This window comes from Bufo gargarizans, chromosome 4 (assembly GCF_014858855.1).
Source record: "Bufo gargarizans isolate SCDJY-AF-19 chromosome 4, ASM1485885v1, whole genome shotgun sequence".
NCBI lineage: Eukaryota > Metazoa > Chordata > Amphibia > Anura > Bufonidae > Bufo > Bufo gargarizans.
The window spans coordinates 437,974,435-437,992,472 of NC_058083.1; the positions used below are offsets into that span (position 1 = coordinate 437,974,435).

Genomic DNA, 18,038 nt, shown 5'->3' on the forward strand with positions numbered 1-18,038 from the left:
GTCATGGGATATTGTTATAGAGGAGATTCTTACGGACGCGGCAATACCTAATAAGTCTACTTTTTTTTACAATTATTTAGGTTTTTGACTATATTATCTTTTTTGATACAACATTTTTTTTGGTGTATCTCTAAAGTCTAAGTGTCATTTTTTTATTTTCTTTTAGCCAATTATCTTATGTGGGGGCTCATTTTTTGTGGGATGAGCAGATGGCTTTATTGGCACTATTTTGGGGGCTATATGACTTTTTGATTGCTTGCTATTAAACTTTTTGTTATGTAAGGTGACAAAAAAAATATTTTTTTGCACCTATTTTTTTTTTTTTTTTTTACTGTGTTAATCTGGGGGGTTGGGTCATGGGGTATTTTTATAGAGGAGATTCTTACGGACGCGGCGATACCTAATAAGTCTACTTTTTTTTACAATTATTTAGGTTTTAGACTATATTATCCTTTTTGATACCCTAAAAAATTTTTTGTATCTCTAAAGTCTAAGAGTCATTTTCTATTTTTTTTTTAATCCGATTATCTTATGTGGGGGCTCATTTTTTGCGGGATGAGATGACGGTTTTATTGGCACTAATTTGGGGGCTATATGACTTTTTGATCACTTGCTATTAAACTTTTTATTATGTAAGGTGACAAAAAAAAAGGTTTTTTGCACCTTTTTTTTTTTTTTTTTGGACCGTGTTAATCTGGGGGGTTAGGTCATGGGGCATTTTTATAGAGGAGATTATTACCGACGCGGCAATACCTATGTCTACTTTTAATAAATTATTTGAGTTTTTTTGGGTGTCTCAAGTCTGAGAACCATTTATTTTTTTTATCCGATGTCAGTGCTAAATTGGGATATAAATTTAGTACTCCATAGAAGTGTGATACTCCCTGAAGCAACCGTCAATGCAGAGGCCCGGATGATCGGGGCATGTGTCGCACTGAGTAGTCGTGTCCTTCCGTATCCCCCTCCTGCGACACACTCTGCACTTTTTTTGGGTTCGTCCCTTCTTTCCGTATGGGGGACCACACCTGGAAAGTGTTGGCCAGGGACGATCCGGGCGCCTACAGTTCCCGAGGTACTTCGGCCTGCTCTTTCCCGGTCCGAAAAGATCAGGGCCTTGAGGACTGCCTCATAGAACTGGAGGAATGTCCCTGTGCTGCCAGCGCTTCGGGATAGTACAAAAGAGTTGTACATGGCAACCTGTACCAAGTAGACTGCAACTTTTTTGTACCATGCCCGATTGTAGGCGACGATACAATCGGGCTTGAGGACCGGTGCCGCGGTACCTCGCACAGGGACAGGGGTGATGCCGTTACCATGAATTGTGGACAGCATAAGGACATCCCTCTTGTCCTTATACCTGACCAGCAACAGGTTTCCAGTGGTAAGGGCACGGGTCTCACCCCTGGGGATAGGTACCTGGAGGGGGTGGGCAGGGAGGCCGCGTTGATTTTTCCGCACGGTCCCACAAGCGGACGTGGATCTGGCGGCAAGGGACTGGAACAAGGGGATACTGGTATAAAAGTTATCCACGTACAAGTGGTAACCCTTATCCAGCAGTGGGTGCATAAGGTCCCACACAAGTTTCCCGGTAACACCCAGAGTGGGGGGACATTCTGGGGGTTGAATCCGGGAGTCTCGCCCCTCGTATACACAAAATTTGTAAGTGTACCCTGAGGTACTCTCACAAATTTTGTATAGCTTCACGCCATACCTCGCCCGCTTGGAAGGCACATACTGGCGGAAAATGAGTCTCCCCTTGAACGCAATGATAGGTACATAGGCCTCCATGAATTTGGCCCCAAAGTGATCGATGACCGGCAGTATCTTGTACAGACGGTCATGGGCAGGATCACCTCGGGGTGGACATGCTGCATTATCGGAATAATGCAAACATTTCCGGATGGCCTCAAACCGGGAGCGTGTCATAACCGTACTGTAAAGTGGGGTCTGATATAGGACGTCCCCACTCCAGTACAGCCTGGCACTGGGTTTCTTGACCAGGCCCATATGCAGCACGAGGCCCCAAAATGTCCTCATTTCGGCTGCACTGACCGGCGTCCAGCCACCGGGCCTGGCCAAAAAGGAGCCCGGGTGTTGAGCGACGAACTGTTGGGCGTACAGATTCGTCTGCTCCACCATCAGATTTACCAGTGGGTCACTGAAAAAATGACAAAAAAAGTCATATTCAGTGTAGCCCACTGTGGAAATCTGGATTCCTGATTGGCCTACGAAATCAGGAATCACGGGCTCGTATCGCTCTGGGCTACACCAGACAAGTTCACCGGCAGGGTGCTCCGGTGGATTTAACTGGTGGGCCGGGAAACCAGTACGAGCCCCAGAGCTGCTCGTACTAGTGTGGGCCACAGGGTCCCTAACATGGCGGTCCCCTTGCTCCGCCTGGCGGCGTCTCCGCCGCCTTGGGGGCTCATCATCATCACTAGATAATGAGGAGGATGCGGATGACAACAGGAATGTGGGGTCATCCTCATCCTCACTGGGACTCTCGGACTCGGAGGCAAGCTGGGCGTATGCCTCCTCGGCCGAGAACGTCCGGCGGGCCATAGGGAAGTGTGTGTCTGCGTGTATATGTGCGTGTGTGTAACTCTTTATTTGGTGTGCGTGTGTGAGGGGACACGGGTGTTCACGAACTCACCCTAAAACTAACAGAAAAAATAAATAAACTAACTAAAAAAAGGGCAAAAAATGTGGGAAATTTTTTTTCAAAACTGCTGATCAACCGTCCGAAGTTGATCAGCGGTGGGGTGTGCGATGCGCTAACAGTGGCCGGACGCTAAGTGCCGGCCACAGTCAGCGTACGCAAAAAAAAAAAAGCACCCCAAAAAAGGTGGGGGGGGGGGCAAGTGGCAGGGGGAGGGGGGCAAGTGGCAGCACCCCTGGGGGGTCTAGGGTCACACAGCTGTGCTGTGGACCCCAGACACCCTAACTGGGGTGATGCAATAAAAGTTCAAAAAAACTACCTTTCCCTTTTTTTTCCCTGCCTAAACCAAACTTTCCCTAGCTGTCCCTATGTACCTGATGGGGTGCTGGGGGCAGAGATCGGGTCCTGGGGGCACAGATCGGGTGCAGGCAGCGGTGCAGCGGTGGCAGCAGACACGTGCAGGCAGCTCCTCTCTCCTCCGGCTCCGGAACACAAAAGGAGGAGGAGAGGGGCGCCTGCCTCTTTTGAATCTGCCGCCGGACCGCCCACAGACCAATCAGAAAGCGATCCTGAGTGGTGATGTCACCATCACCATTCAGGATCGCTGGATGGTGATTGGTGGAGTAAAATCACACCACCATCACCATCCTGTTCCGGGTTATCGGGTCTTCAGAGACCCGAATAACCCGGAAACGCAGAAAACCGCAGGTCTGAATTGACCTGCGGTTTTCTGCGATCGCATACATGGGGGGGTCACCGGACCCCCTGGTGCATTTGCCCCAAGTGCCTGCTCAATGATTTGAGCAGGCACGGGGTTCCGATCGCCGCCGGCTGTGCGGCGGTGATTGAAAATACACAGGGCGTACATGTACGCCCTGTGTCCTTAAGTACCAGGGCACAAGGGCGTACCTGTACGCCCTGTGTCCTTAAGGGGTTAAAGGAGCCACGCACTAATTCTGCCACAGTCGCCTATAGCAACCTGCATCTAAATTGCATTGTAGCCAATACTGACCCCTCTAGTCTGGTACTGGGTATCAAGGGCCATGACTGACAGCAAAGATAGCACCCAGTTGGACCGCAGTGATCCACCAGCAGCAGCCACCTGCATCATGCTCAACCTATCAAACTCCAGCCTGGAGCAGAGACTCTGATATGGTGCAAGGCTTGCATTGGTATCCAAGGTCAGGATTATCAGGCCCTTGTAGAACCAATACATCTTCAGGATCACCCCCTTGTCCTAGCCGCTAGGAGTGTGGTCATCATGTCTCGAGGAAAGGCACCCATACGCTTAGTCAATCTAGGTGATGAAGCTGTGAAATTAAAAAAGCACTACCTAGTGGCCTGCCTATATCACATCCGTCAGCAGGATATCCTGGATTCCCCTACTGCTGCGGCCCAACAATCACTCCAAACAGTGGAGAAAGCCAAAGACCCACTGGAACAGCCCTGGTGGGTCGAACTACATATTGGGGATACCACCACCTCTGCTGAACAGATCGAAGGTGTGCTGGACTTAGTTAAACAACACCATCAAGTCTTCAGCAAACATTATCTGGACTATGGTCAGACTCTCTTAATACAGCACACCATTCCAACTGGCACTCATCCTCAAATCAAAGAGAGATACAGACCAGTACCTCCTGCCATGTACCAGCAGGTGAAGAAGATGGTTCAGGATATGAAGACAGCTAACGTCATATAGCCACAGCTCCTGGGGTGCTCCCCTGGTCCTGGTAAAAAAGGATGGAACCATCCATTTCTGTGTGGATTACCGTAAGATCAACAACATTACGCATAAGGATGTGTACCCCCTGCCACGAATTGAGGAGTCCCTGGCAGCTCTGGGATCCACTGCTTACTTTTCAACCCTGGATCTAACCAGTGACCATTGGCAAGTCCCCATGGCACCAGAAGATAAGGAAAAAACAGCTTTTGCCACCCTAATGGATCTGTTCGAGTTCAACTACATGCCATTTGGGTTGTGCAGCACCCCTGGGACATTTCAGAGACTCATGGAAAGATGTCTGGGGGCAAAAACTTTGAGACCGTATTGCTGTACCTGGATGATGTGATCGTCTAATCTAATGCCTATGAGGAGCATTTACAGCACTTGACGGAAGTGTTCCAGACTTTGGCCGAACATGGACTGAGAGTGAAACCTTCAAAGTACCACTTACTAAAGCCCCAGGTGAAATATCTGGGACACGTTGTCAGTGCGGAGGGCATGATACCGGACCTCGACAAGATAGCTGCAGTACAAAGCTGGCCGGCCCCCAAGACAGTCAAAGAGGTCAAGAGCTTCCTTGGATTTGCAAGTTACTATCGGAGGTTTATCCCCCACTTTGCTCAGATTGCGGAGCCTATCCAGGAGCTTATGAAAGGTCACCCCAAAGGCTGTCAGAATGCTAAAATACCGGTAGAGTGGAATGAAGAGAGAGGGAGGCTGCTTACAGAACCACCAGTCCTGGGTTACCCTTACTACAGCCTACCATTTTGCCTCTATACTGATGCAAGTAGGAAAGGTTTAGGAGCCGTACTATCCCAGACACAATCTGGAACTGAAAGAGTCATCGCATATGCCAGCAAATCTCTACAAGAGCCAAAGTGGAATGACCATAACTACAGCTCGTTAAAACTGGAGTTTCTAGCCTTGGTCTAGGCTGTAACTGAAAAGTTCAAGGATTATCTAGCTGCCGCACCTTTCTCGGTCTACACCGATAATAATCCGCTGGCTCACTTGAACACTGAACTTCTGGGAGCTCTGGAACAAAGATGGGCCTCTAGACTGGCAAACTTTAACTTCACCATTAAGTACCGGACTGGCAAATCTAATGACAACGCTTTGTCTAGGCTACCTGCCTAGAAAGAACCAATTTCTACCAATGATCAGTGGGAAGATGCGGAAATGCCAATATTCTACTCCCGATTTGCCCAGCAGGAGGCCCTACACACTAGGCATCTGACCTCCAAAGTCACTTGTTTTCTGCAGACCTGTGACCCCTCACCTCCAGTTGAGAAAGAGCTCTGGATTAAACTACAAGCAGAGAGCAGAGCCATCGGAGAACTGTTGGATTATTTTTACAGTGGGCGCATACCGGACAGAATCCGGCAGCGGAGAGTCCTACAAAGAGACCTGCTCCTCAGGACAACGCTTGATCCAGTCAGCTATGAGCGCCTCATTAACCTACAAAAAACCTCTCTGTCAGACTGGACAGAAAAAAATCCACCTGTACAACATCCAATATAGTATCAAACAAGCAAGTGGAGATAATGTATCAAAATATCAATTTATTATAAGATATAAAATATGGGGAAAAGACAGGATGGTATACAGTATACAGAGAAGCGAAGGGCAATAAAACACCATTACATTCACATGTATATCCATACGGCAATAAGCACTAGATGGTTAAACAGGTAAAACGGGGCTGTAGCTCAGGGACAACCGAATCTGCATAACAATAAATAATCACCCCAAATGGGCTGTATGATATTTATGCAGAAGATGATAATAACTGGGTGTCCGTAAGCTATCCCATAACGTCCAGGGGTCATAGGCAACCAAGACTGACAGGTATAATACAGCAAAATATCTCAAGTCAAGTAGGTGAACTAGATCCCAAAGTATAGCAATGGTGGATCAAAAAATATCGGAGGCCCAATATGGATGTGTAGAAGTACCATATGTGGGTATCAAGCTATACTAAACACAGGACGTACCTGAAGACATGGTGAGTGCAAGAGGATGCTGGGCCCTAAGCGCAAGACCTCGATGCGCGTTTCACCTCAGCGGCTTCGTCAGGAGGTACTAAATGATAGATAAGCAGGGTATATATAGTCTAGGTAGGGGTGGGAGGGATTTACCTGGGTTGTGAACACCTGCGGTCCACTACGACGGGCGCGGGAACACCATGATCCACTGCGCCATCTCTCAGGTGCCGATCAGGACAAGGGCAAAAGCTATCTGTACATAAAAACATCCATATTGGGCCTCGGACATACACATATATCGCAATATCCGATCAGGGCAAGGGCAAAAGCTATCTGTACATAAAAATATCCATATCCTCGGACATACACATACAGTACAGACCAAAAGTTTGGACACACCTTCTCATTCAAAGAGTTTTCTTTATTTTCATGACTATGAAAATTGTAGATTCACACTGAAGGCATCAAAACTATGAATTAACACATGTGGAATTATATACATAACAAAAAAGTGTGAAACAACTGAAGATATGTCATATTCTAGGTTCATCAAAGTAGCCACTTTTTGCTTTGATTACTGCTTTGCACATCCTTGGGATTCTCTTGATGAGCTACAAGAGGTAGTCACCTGAAATGGTCTTCCAACAATCTTGAAGGAGTTCCCAGAGATGCTTAGCACTTGTTGGCCCTTTTGCCTTCACTCTGCGGTCCAGCTCACCCCAAACCATCTTGATTGGGTTCAGGTCCGGTGACTGTGGAGGCCAGGTCATCAGGCGCAGCACCCCATCACTCTCCTTCATGGTCAAATATCCCTTACACAGCCTGGAGGTGTGTTTGGGGTCATTGTCCTGTTGAAAAATAAATGATGGTCCAACTAAACGCAAACCGGATGGAATAGAATGCCGCTGAAAGATGCTGTGGTAGCCATGCTGGTTCAGTATGCCTTCATTTTGAATAAATCACAACAGTGTCACCAGCAAAGCACCCCCACACCATCACACTTCCTTCTCCATGCTTCACGGTGGGAACCAGGCATGTAGAGTCCATCCGTTCACCTTTTCTGCATCGCACAAAGACATGGTGGTTAGAACCAAAGATCTCAAATTTGGACTCATCAGACCAAAGCACAGATTTCCACTGGTTTAATGTCCATTCCTTGTGTTCTTTAGCCCAAACAAGTCTCTTCTGCTTGTTGCCTGTCCTTAGCAGTGGTTTCCTAGCAGATATTCTACCATGAAGGCCTGATTCACACAGTCTCCTCTTAACAGTTGTTCTAGAGATGTGTCTGCTGCTAGAACTCTGTGTGGCATTGACCTGGTCTCTAATCTGAGCTGCTGTTAACCTGCGATTTCTGAGGCTGGTGACTCGGATGAATTTATCCTCCGCAGCAGAGGTGACTCTTGGTCTTTCTTTCCTGGGGCGGTCCTCATGTGAGCCAGTTTCTTTGTAGCACTTGATGGTTTTTGTGACTGCACTTGGGGACACTTTCCCAATTTTTCAGACTGACGGACCTTCATTTCTTAAAGTAATGATGGCCACTCCTTTTTCTTTACTTAGCTGATTTTTTCTTGCCATAATACAAATTCTAACAGTCTATTCAGTAGGACTATCAGCTGTGTATCCACCTGACTTCTCCACAACGCAACTGATGGTACCAACCCCATTTATAAGGCAAGAAATCCCACTTATTAAACCTGACAGGGCACACCTGTGAAGTGAAAACCATTTCAGGTGACTACCTCTTGAAGCTCATCAAGAGAATGCCAAGAGTGTGCAAAGCAGTAATCAAAGCAAAAGGTGGCTACTTTGAAGAACCTAGAATATGACATATTTTCTGTTGTTTTACACTTTTTTGTTATATATATAATTCCACGTGTGTTAATTCATAGTTTTGATGCCTTCAGTGTGAATCTACAATTTTCATAGTCATGAAAATAAAGAAAACTCTTTGAATGAGAAGGTGTGTCCAAACTTTTGGTCTGTACTGTATATTGCGATATCCACAAGCAAAATATAGATATGTCTACATGCATAAATAACATACATACATATGTGAATATAGATGGAACCATATTATCCATCCACATAGTGGCACGGCAATATGGTGCACGATCGGCCGTAGTGAAAATACCAAGATTGGAGGAGATTACTCAAACAGAAACAGTAAAAAAGTAATAAAGTAATAAGGATAAATATAAAACCGAAGCATCATATGAAAAATATAGAAAGGAGGTGCTGTAATGGTTCATACGTAGTGACTACGTGATCAATATAGATCTAAAATATTCAAAATATTGAATAGATCATACATTCATAATTTACGCTAAGCGTATCATATAAGCATCAAGTGAGTATCGGTGAAGTTCTGCATATACAATACAAAATAGTCTTATAGAAAAAGATTACTCCCAACTAAATAGTGAGTGCAACTCAATGGTGCTCGTAGTGGTAACATGACCAATGCACCACAAAGGTGATTGCAGTGGCCATGACGCCGTGTCTGCATCAAAGGTTACACATCTCCCTCATAAAATATCTAGGACCATATATGGTTCCATCTATATTCACATATGTATGTATGTTATTTATGCATGTAGGCATATTTATATTTTGCTTGTGGATATCGCGATATATGTGTATGTCTGAGGCTCAATATGGATATTTTTATGTACAGATAGCTTTTGCCCTTGCCCTGATCGGATATCGCGATATATGTGTATGTCCGAGGCCCAATATGGATGTTTTTATGCACAGATAGCTTTTGCCCTTGTCCTGATCGCCACCTGTCATATAGTTTAGGTGATTTGTAGCATAATCCGCTGTCTCCCTTTCTCGGATCCATCCTCTGGTGTTTGCGGGTCACCTGCGTTGCATTGGGTCGCAGGATCACGCATGCGCTGCACGGCACCATCTGGACGTGCTCTGTGACGTCTGTATGCGCCGTGCATGCGCGGCGTGTGGACATAGACGCGCTGAGAGATGGCTCCGTGGATCATGGTGTTCCCGCGCCCGTTGGAGTGGACCGCAGGTGTTCACAACCCAGGTAAATCCCTCCCACCTCTACCTAGACTATATATACCCTGCTTATCTATCATTTAGTACCTCCTGACGAAGCCGCTGAGGTGAAACGCGCATCGAGGTCTTGCGCTTAGGGCCCAGCATCCTCTTGCACTCACCATGTCTTCAGGTACGTCCTGTGTTTAGTATAGCTTGATACCCACATATGGGACTTCTACACATCCACATTGGGCCTCCGATATTTTTTGATCCACCATTGCTATACTTTGGGATCTAGTTCACCTACTTGACTTGAGATATTTTGCTGTATTATACCTGTCAGTCTTGGTTGCCTATGACCCCTGGACGTTATGGGATAGCTTACGGACACCCAGTTATTATCATCTTCTGCATAAATATCATACAGCCCATTTGGGGTGATTATTTATTGTTATGCAGATTCGGTTGTCCCTGAGCTACAGCCCCGTTTTACCTGTTTAACCATCTAGTGCTTATTGCCGTATGGATATACATGTGAATGTAATGGTGTTTTATTGCCCTTCGCTTCTCTGTATACTGTATACCATCCTGTCTTTTCCCCATATTTTATATCTTATAATAAATTGATATTTTGATACATTATCTCCACTTGCTTGTTTGAAGCTATGAGCGCCTCCACCAGATAGTGGTGCCTCGAAGAGATGCCAAGATGGTGATGGACATGTACCATAACAGGTCTGGTCACTTTGTAACCCAAAAAACAGAAGCCACCATCAGACGGCGCTTCTACTGGATTGGCATGAGAAGTGACATTGAAACTTTGTGTCGGCAGTGTTCCACCTGTGCCGTGGCTAAATGAAAAAGACATGTTCAGCGAGCCCCCCTTCATCCAATAGTGAGTAGAAGCCCCCTTGAAATCGCGGCCGATGACCACATGAAACTGGAACCAGCAGATCCGGGTATGCCTATGCTATGACAATCATAGATCACTATATCACTATATTCGTCATGGCTGTCCCTGTAAAGGACTTAACTGCAAAAACTACAGCTGCTGCCATGTGGCAAAGCTTCATTCTACCGTATGGTTGTCCTGACAAGATACTCACTGATCAGAGATCTGCATTCAAGTCTCAGTTATTCTATGAACTTTGTGCCTTGTACAACTTCAAAAAACTAAGGACCACCGCATACCACCCTTAGGGGAATGGGCTCTGCGAAAAGATGAACCAGACATTGATCAACATGCTTAAGGCTGTGCCGCCTCACAAGAGGGCCGAATGGCCATTACTTTTCCCTGAACTAGTGTACCTGTACAACAATACAACTCATTTCTCCACTGGGTACACTCCATACTACCTCCTGTTCAGAAGACATGGCTGTCTACCTGCAGATCTTGCCCTCGACGTCCCTGTGCCGGACTCTGAACCACCCCTTCCCCAAGCTGAGTGGGACAAAGAGCATCAGAAGTGCCTAGAGGACGCCCAAAAAATTGTGGACTCCAAAATAGAGAAGGCCCAGCAAAAACAAAAACAGGACTTTGATACGCATGCACATGCTGAGCCCTTACAGCCTGGAGACCAGGTCTAGCTAAAAAAACAATCACCCAGTAAGCAAGCTGGATAGTTGCTGGGAGTGTGAGACATGTACAATAGTGGCCATCCCCTCATTGGAGGTCCACAAAATCCAGAGAGAGGATAAAGATACTCAGTGAGTACATCACAACAAGCTCAGAAAATGCCTACAGGAACCTGTTCAAGAGCAGCCAAGAGCAGAGCTGCCATTGTCTTCAGAAAGTAAGACTCCAACAGAGTTTCCTTCCATGCTTGACCCCCTTCAGTGGTTATTCCAGCCTCAAATTCGAGTCCTGATGCCAGTTGCTGAGATTACTCCAAGTCAGACAGCTGATCCTCCTGCACAAGTCCAGGACTCTACTTCTACCCCTGGAGACTCGGAACTGCCCTTGTGGAGATCCCAACAGACCAATAAAGTAAACCAACTGCCCGTTATCAGGAATTCTTTGAAACCAGTGTTTAGCTACAGAGACAATGGAAGCCAAGTGTGACGAGACCAATCTCACCACATTGCATTGGAGAAGCCTGGTTGCCTGCCTGCTCCTGTTAGACTATGGCCCCATGTTGAAACGCTTGATTTTCCCCTGCAAAGACATGAAAGCCGGGTCATTTGGTACTTGCCCTATTTAAACAGTGATACCCCAGATAGCTATGCCATGGAGCCCATTCTGATAACGAAAGGCTATGTGAAAGCAAAAGAGAGATTCTCAACACAGAGCTTGGTCTCGTTCTTGGGGGTATTTATTGTATGCTGTTCCAGTTCGACTGCTAGGAGTGTGAACCTTTCATATGTTTTTAACCTATTCGGCTGTATGCAGCATTCATATGGTTTCCAGTTCGGTAGATTGGTGTCTTTAGTAGCTGCCTTTGCATCTGGAAAGGGAATATCTCTTAAACGGCTTTTGCTCCCTTTTATGCCCTGGGTGCCGTTACAATTGGTGGCAAGCAACGGGATAGTTCCCACAGCCAGAGGGACAGCTACAGATGACACCATTTCGGGGATTTACAAGTTGGGGGCAACGCATGTCCCAGTACAGCGACCCTAAGAGCAAAATAATGGAAACAGCAGTGGAGTACGATGAGGGTGTCATGGATGACTGAGATGCAGTCCGCAAAGGCATCTGGTACCAGGCACTGGGTATTGTGGAGTATCTACGGGACGAGAGACTCCCCACAGAAAACCAGAGGTTGCAGAAGCGAGTAGCCCTGCGGATGCCATTCCTGGGAGGTATGGGACACAGTACCTACCCAGGACAGCTGAGCATGACAAGCCAGAGGAAGAGGAGTTTGATGGTCCTGGCTTGTTATGGGAGACTTTTTCAGAGCTGGAGTTTGGGAGCCCTACACAAGCTCGGTTCCATGATCTAGTTGAATGGAGGGAGAGCAGGTATGATTGGGACGACACTCATGAGATTGAGCAGGACCTGGTCCACCTGGTGACCCGGGAGATGGAGTTGCAACAGAGCTACCAGCAGCTGTTCCACTCCAGTGAGAAAGCTCAGCAGGAGAGCAGAGTGACTGACCCAGAGACAGACCCCTTCAGCTGGGAAGATATTGTGGAGGTTTACTGGGAAGAACCCCAGGGGGCCGGTGGAGATGGGAATGAGGTCTCTCCACCGGTCCTGCAGGGAATTGGGAGCCCAGTCTCCATTCCCCAGCGGCAGGTTGAGTTACAGGGGGCAGAGACAGTCGGTCCTGTCCCCCAGCGGCAGAGTGTCCTACAGGGAATAGAGAACCCAATCTCCTTTCCCCAGCAGAGACAGTATTGGGAGCGGAGACAGTCGGTCTCCCTCCCCAGAGGCTGGAAGTATGTATGGGAGAGGAGCTTGCTACCCCCTCTCCCTAGCGGCTATGTGATTTATTGGGAATTGGGAGCCCAGTCTCCATTCCTCAGCGGCAGGCTGAGTTACAGGGGGCAGAGACAGTCAGTCCTGTCCCTCAGCAGCAGAGTGTTTTTTTGGGAGAGGAGAGCTTTGTCCTCCCACCCCAGCGGCAGAGTGTCCAGCAGGAAATAGAGAGCCCAGTCTCCTTTCTCCAGCAGCAGGACACTGTATTGGGAACGGAGACAGTCGGTCGCCCTCCCAAGCGGCTGGAAGTATGTATGGGAGATGAGCTGGTTACCCCCTCTCCCCAGCGGCAGCTTAACGTACCAGGGGGAGACAGTAAGCCCCACAACAGTGCAGATGGGACCATGGTCTCTGCACTTACAGCACAGGGGGGAGGAATAGTCGGTCCTGTCCCCTAGCAACAGAGCTGTTTAGCCAAAGGGGAGACAGTCAGTCTCCCCCTCCAGCAGCAGAGCTGGATAGCCAAAGGGAAGACAGTCGGTCTCCCCCTCCAACAACCCAGGCTCCAACCAGGCTTCTTCCGTGGTACCGCTTGCACCAGGGCAAAGTACCGCTGGTCTCTGCCCACTCAGCAACCCACCAAGGCAGTCTACCAGTCCCCCACACAGCCGTGGTGAGGCACCTGGACATGGACAGGTTTCTCCCTTGCTCAGGTGTAGTAACCATTTATTGTGGGTGGGCTGTGTGCTGTTTCTGTTTTGTGGGTGGGCTGCTGGACTAACAAGGGCACTGACTGGCAGGAAGTCAGATACCCTGTTAGTCTGTTTGGAAAAGGGGAGAGATGTGACGAGACCAATCTCGCCACATTGCATTGGAGAAGCCTGGTTGCCCGCCTGCTCCCTTTAGACTATGGCCCCATGTTCAAACGCTTGATTTTCCCCTGCAAAGACATGAAAGCCGGGTCATTTGGTACTTGCCCTATTTGAACAGTGATACCCCAGATAGCTATGCCATAGAGCCCATTCGGATAACAAAAGGCTATGTGAAAGAATTTGGCTCCACGTCGATTTTACTGTATTCGTGTAGTCTAAGTGCTATTCACCTAATAAAATGCACTCAGACCTGAGCTATCTGGGGATATGTTAAATGTCTGTGTTTACTGTAATGGTTGTGATATTGTATAATTGAATAGTGATTTCTGTCCTGTTGTCCCCATGTGTACAATGGTGATGTCCCTTTGTCCTGAGAGATAATTGAATTACTCCTCTCCAGGGCAGAGAGGAGGAAACCAGGATGCATTGTGGGGATGTATTGTGTCTGTGTATCCTGAATTGCTGCTTATCTGTCCTGTGTCACAGTCTTCCATCTGGTCCCCCTAGGGGAGTGTCCACCAGATGGGGACCTGCATAAATACAGGTGGGTAGCCCTCAGTAAAGAGAGATTCTGATTTACCCTCAACACAGAGCTTGGTCTCATTCTTGGGGGGATTTATTGTATGCTGCTCCAGTTCGACTACTAGGAGTGTAAACCTTTCATATGGTTTTTCCTATTTGGCTGTATGCAGCATTCATATGGTTTCCAGTTCGGGAGATTGGTGTCTTTAGTAGCTGCCTTTGCATCTGGAAAGGAAATATCTCTTAAACGGCATTTACCCCCTTTATGCCCGGGGTGCCGTTACACCAAGCCGGGGCACACCTTGAGAAACTTTCCCCTTGTTTTGTGGTTATACTTAGATTTTTTTTTTTCTTCATTCGCCCTTTTGTGCCTGAACTTAATGGACTCTATCTATTAGCCAAGCTACACCTCATGTTGGATTACAATTGATTTTTTATATATATTTTTTTTTTTTTGCCCATTGTGTGTATTCTTTTTCAGGTGCCGCAATTTGAATCTATGCACTTTTTGTGAAATTGCACTTAACTTTTGCACTTATCCAGATCAGTAGCACCTTTCTTTTGTGTCACTTTGCTTTACAGCTCTGTTCTCTTTAAACGGACTGCCTCTGCGGATGCTAATACTAATGGCCTATTCCAGGTAGGACAAGTGGTAAGTCCCAGGCAGGTGCAGCAACTACAAGGATAACCCTGCTGCTTCGGGAATAGCTAGGGGAACAATATACCCCTCCTTCCTGTTTGTTATATGTGCCAGGATTGGTAAGGGATTACTAAACCGCCATCCTTCTGGGAGTTTTGTGAGATTATTATACCCTCCTCCTGTGACTGCCAGAAGTATTGAGAGAAGTATACTCCTCCCCCTTCTGTACCTTTGCCTAAGGCCTAGTGAACCACCTTAGAGCCATTTAGCTACCCATAGTCAACATAGTGATCATGCTATAAGCCTTAATTTTCAGACTTTGGTGCAGAGAAGGGAATACAGAATAAAGCCACCCTTCCATTTGCCAGCGTTTCAATGCACAATGATGGGACTACAGAGTAAAGACACCTCCATGCTTTCTTTGGTATTAGGATCCAATATACTTCAAAGTCAGTAATGATTGCTTAGTGCAAACCTTTGGTTCACTGGTTATACCGAGAGGGCAACTGTTAATAAGACACCCTACTCATGTGGGCAGGAACCTTAGGGTAGCTGTTATATGTTTGTCTTTGTATGTCTTTATATGTACTACATGCAGCACTTTGTATTAAATTGGGTAACCCCAGAACTCATTTATCTTATCCTAAGCACAAGCCGAGGACGGATTGACTCAAAGTAAGGGGGAATGTAACACCCCAGAGTTGTGTTACTACACGCCTTCCCCGCTACTATCTCCTAAGAGCCTTTATACTGTCAACATTATGTGCTCCACAAATGTGCATACAAAACCATGTTAAAAGTAATTGCTTATGTAATTTTCCTGGTTACCAGTAGGTGGCAGCAACTCATTGGCAAGTACAGCTTAGTGTTTAGTGCATCTAAGCTGGAATGGTTTATTCCAGCTTAGCCCCTATCTGTGGAAAATGGGCTAGTCCCTCTTCCTGCAGCAAGGGAGGGAAAGAACCATTTAGATCTAGTTATAGTTTACCCCCTGCATAGGGAAGACAGCAAGGACCTAGTCTTGGCTGAGACTTGGCCATATACCCAGCTTGAGCACCTACAACTCAGCTGGATGAAGGAGGCAGAAACTACAGACAAAGTCCAGAGTTCCAGGAAGAAAGCATCCCCTGAGAATCCATCTGTGAGATAAGTCCAGAGTCCTAGGAGAAGCCAATTCCTCCTCAGCTAGTCTGTCCTGTCCCCATACAGCAGAAGGTGCCAGATAAGTGCTGAAGCTAATCCTGCCTCAATTACAGAGCTACCAAGCAGACGTTTTATCCTGCAAGCTCCACATTTAAAGAAGAAGTACTCATTCCTGCTAATGATTGCCAAAACCTGCTGGGAACCAAGAGACCAAAGCTGTATACCATTTGTATGCAAGGTCTGGACATAATTTCTTCTGCAAAATTCCTCTATTACTCCTACTATCACTACTCTCAAATTTATTGCAGGCAAGCCAGGAAGCCAGGAGTCTGGCCATACCCAGGTAGGAGACACTGTGACACAATTATCACTATCCTACAGAGACATTATATGCCATTACACCACTGTGGCATTCCTAATCTGGGACGTGCGTTATACCATCTTGGAAGGGCCCTGGGTTAATACCCTGCGTACCCTGCAATTGGCGTCACAAACAAATTCAGGACAGGACAGAAACAACACGGAAGCACTCTGTAGTGCTTCTGTGGGGTTCTGTGCCTCTTTTCTGCACCGCAACTCCAGATTTCGGACACTTTTAAGTAAATGTGTCCACATCCGTGATGCGGGGAGCACACGGCCGGTGCCTGCATAATCCGGACCCGCTGTTTGCGGGCCACAATACGGCTGTGTGCATGAGGCCTAAGGAGGACCTGTCACCATATCTATCATATGTGTTTTAGAAACAAATTGAATTACCCATGTAATGACTATTCTGGAGCAACTTTTCATATACCTCTTTGTTGTTCCATTCCTCAGTTATTGCTACTAGAAATTTATTAATGAATCTGCAACTGGGCGTTACCTGTTGGACATGTGTCCCTGCCAATTTGATAATATTCAATCAGTGCTGCCAGTGTCAAACTGTGAAGGGACAAGCTGTCATAACTACAGTAGTAATTAGAGAAGTCGCCATCAGAAGGGGACCAGGCAGCACTGGGACAGAACTGGTGGGCGATTGTTGAGTGGAGTATGTCTTTTTTATTTTATGTATACCATGCTGAAAACATAAAAACATAGTTTTTCTGCTGGAAAGCCCCGTTAAGGGAAAAAAAATTGGCTAGTGTTTTTATGCCAGTGTCAGACTGGAGAGCCTAGTCCCACCAGTAAAATTCATTCTGGGGCCCACTGCTCAGGGATGTGTCTGTGTAGTGGGCCCCCAGTCCGACACTAGAGAGGAGTGCAACTCCCAGCATTCTGTTATTGTGGGATATCAGAGGACAATTAAGAGAGGGAGTAAAAGATAGGGTTGCAACCCAGCCGGTATCTCACCGGCAAAGCTGGTATTTTAGTCTCCCTGCTGGTGCCGGTAATTTTTTTCTACCGGTAATATTATTAATGAGCGCTTCTATTGTGGAGTGCTCATTAGTGAAAAAAGAACTTACCTCCTCCATTTGCTCATAGCTGACTGGAGGACAGGACCTGTGAGACATCATCACGCTAGAGCGCAGGTCCTGTTCTGAGCTTTCAGTCAGCAGCGAGTGTTTGCCATGGCACGATCAAATGGAGGAGGTGGGTTCTAATTGGGGCATTACTTTTAACTAATAGGGGAATTATTATTACTTGGGGCCACTAATAGGGGTAGCATTAATTCTAGGGGGTGCTAATAGGGGGCATTAATATTATCGGGGGCACTAATGGGGTGCATTATTATTACTAGGGGCACTAATTGGGGTACTCTTAATTCTGGCAGGCACTAATGAAGGCATTACTATTACTGGGGCACTAATAGGGGCACTATTGATTCTGGGGGGGCACTAATGGAGGCATTACTATTACTAGGGGCTCTAATGGGGGCATTACTATTACTGAAGGCACTAATGAGGGAATTACTATTACCTGGGGGGTACTAATGGAGGCATTAACATTACTGGGAGCCACAGTATGACAGTGACAGTAACAACACCCTATGTTAAACCATGTCCCCACAACCACACCCCATTTTGGGTGTGGCATAACCTGGCCGTTATTTGTTGTTGGGAAAAATGGCAACCCTTGTATAAGAGGAGAGGACTATAACTTCCAAGGTTTCTCAGTCTCATCACTTCTCCACTGCTGAACTCCATTGCTGCCTGACTG

The 18,038-nt window shown here is 46.8% G+C and overlaps 1 protein-coding gene across 1 annotated transcript in view; it reads left to right on the forward strand.

The window, feature by feature from the left end:
• PAX1 (paired box 1) overlaps positions 1 to 11,429 on the forward strand; it is an 82,280-nt gene extending 70,851 nt beyond the window's left edge. The window contains exons 5-6 of the mRNA XM_044291247.1: positions 10,758 to 10,948; positions 11,112 to 11,429. Of these exons, the coding sequence (XP_044147182.1) occupies positions 10,758 to 10,948; positions 11,112 to 11,429 (509 nt within the window). The remainder of the gene's footprint in view (positions 1 to 10,757; positions 10,949 to 11,111) is intronic.
• The last annotated feature ends 6,609 nt before the right edge of the window (positions 11,430 to 18,038 follow it).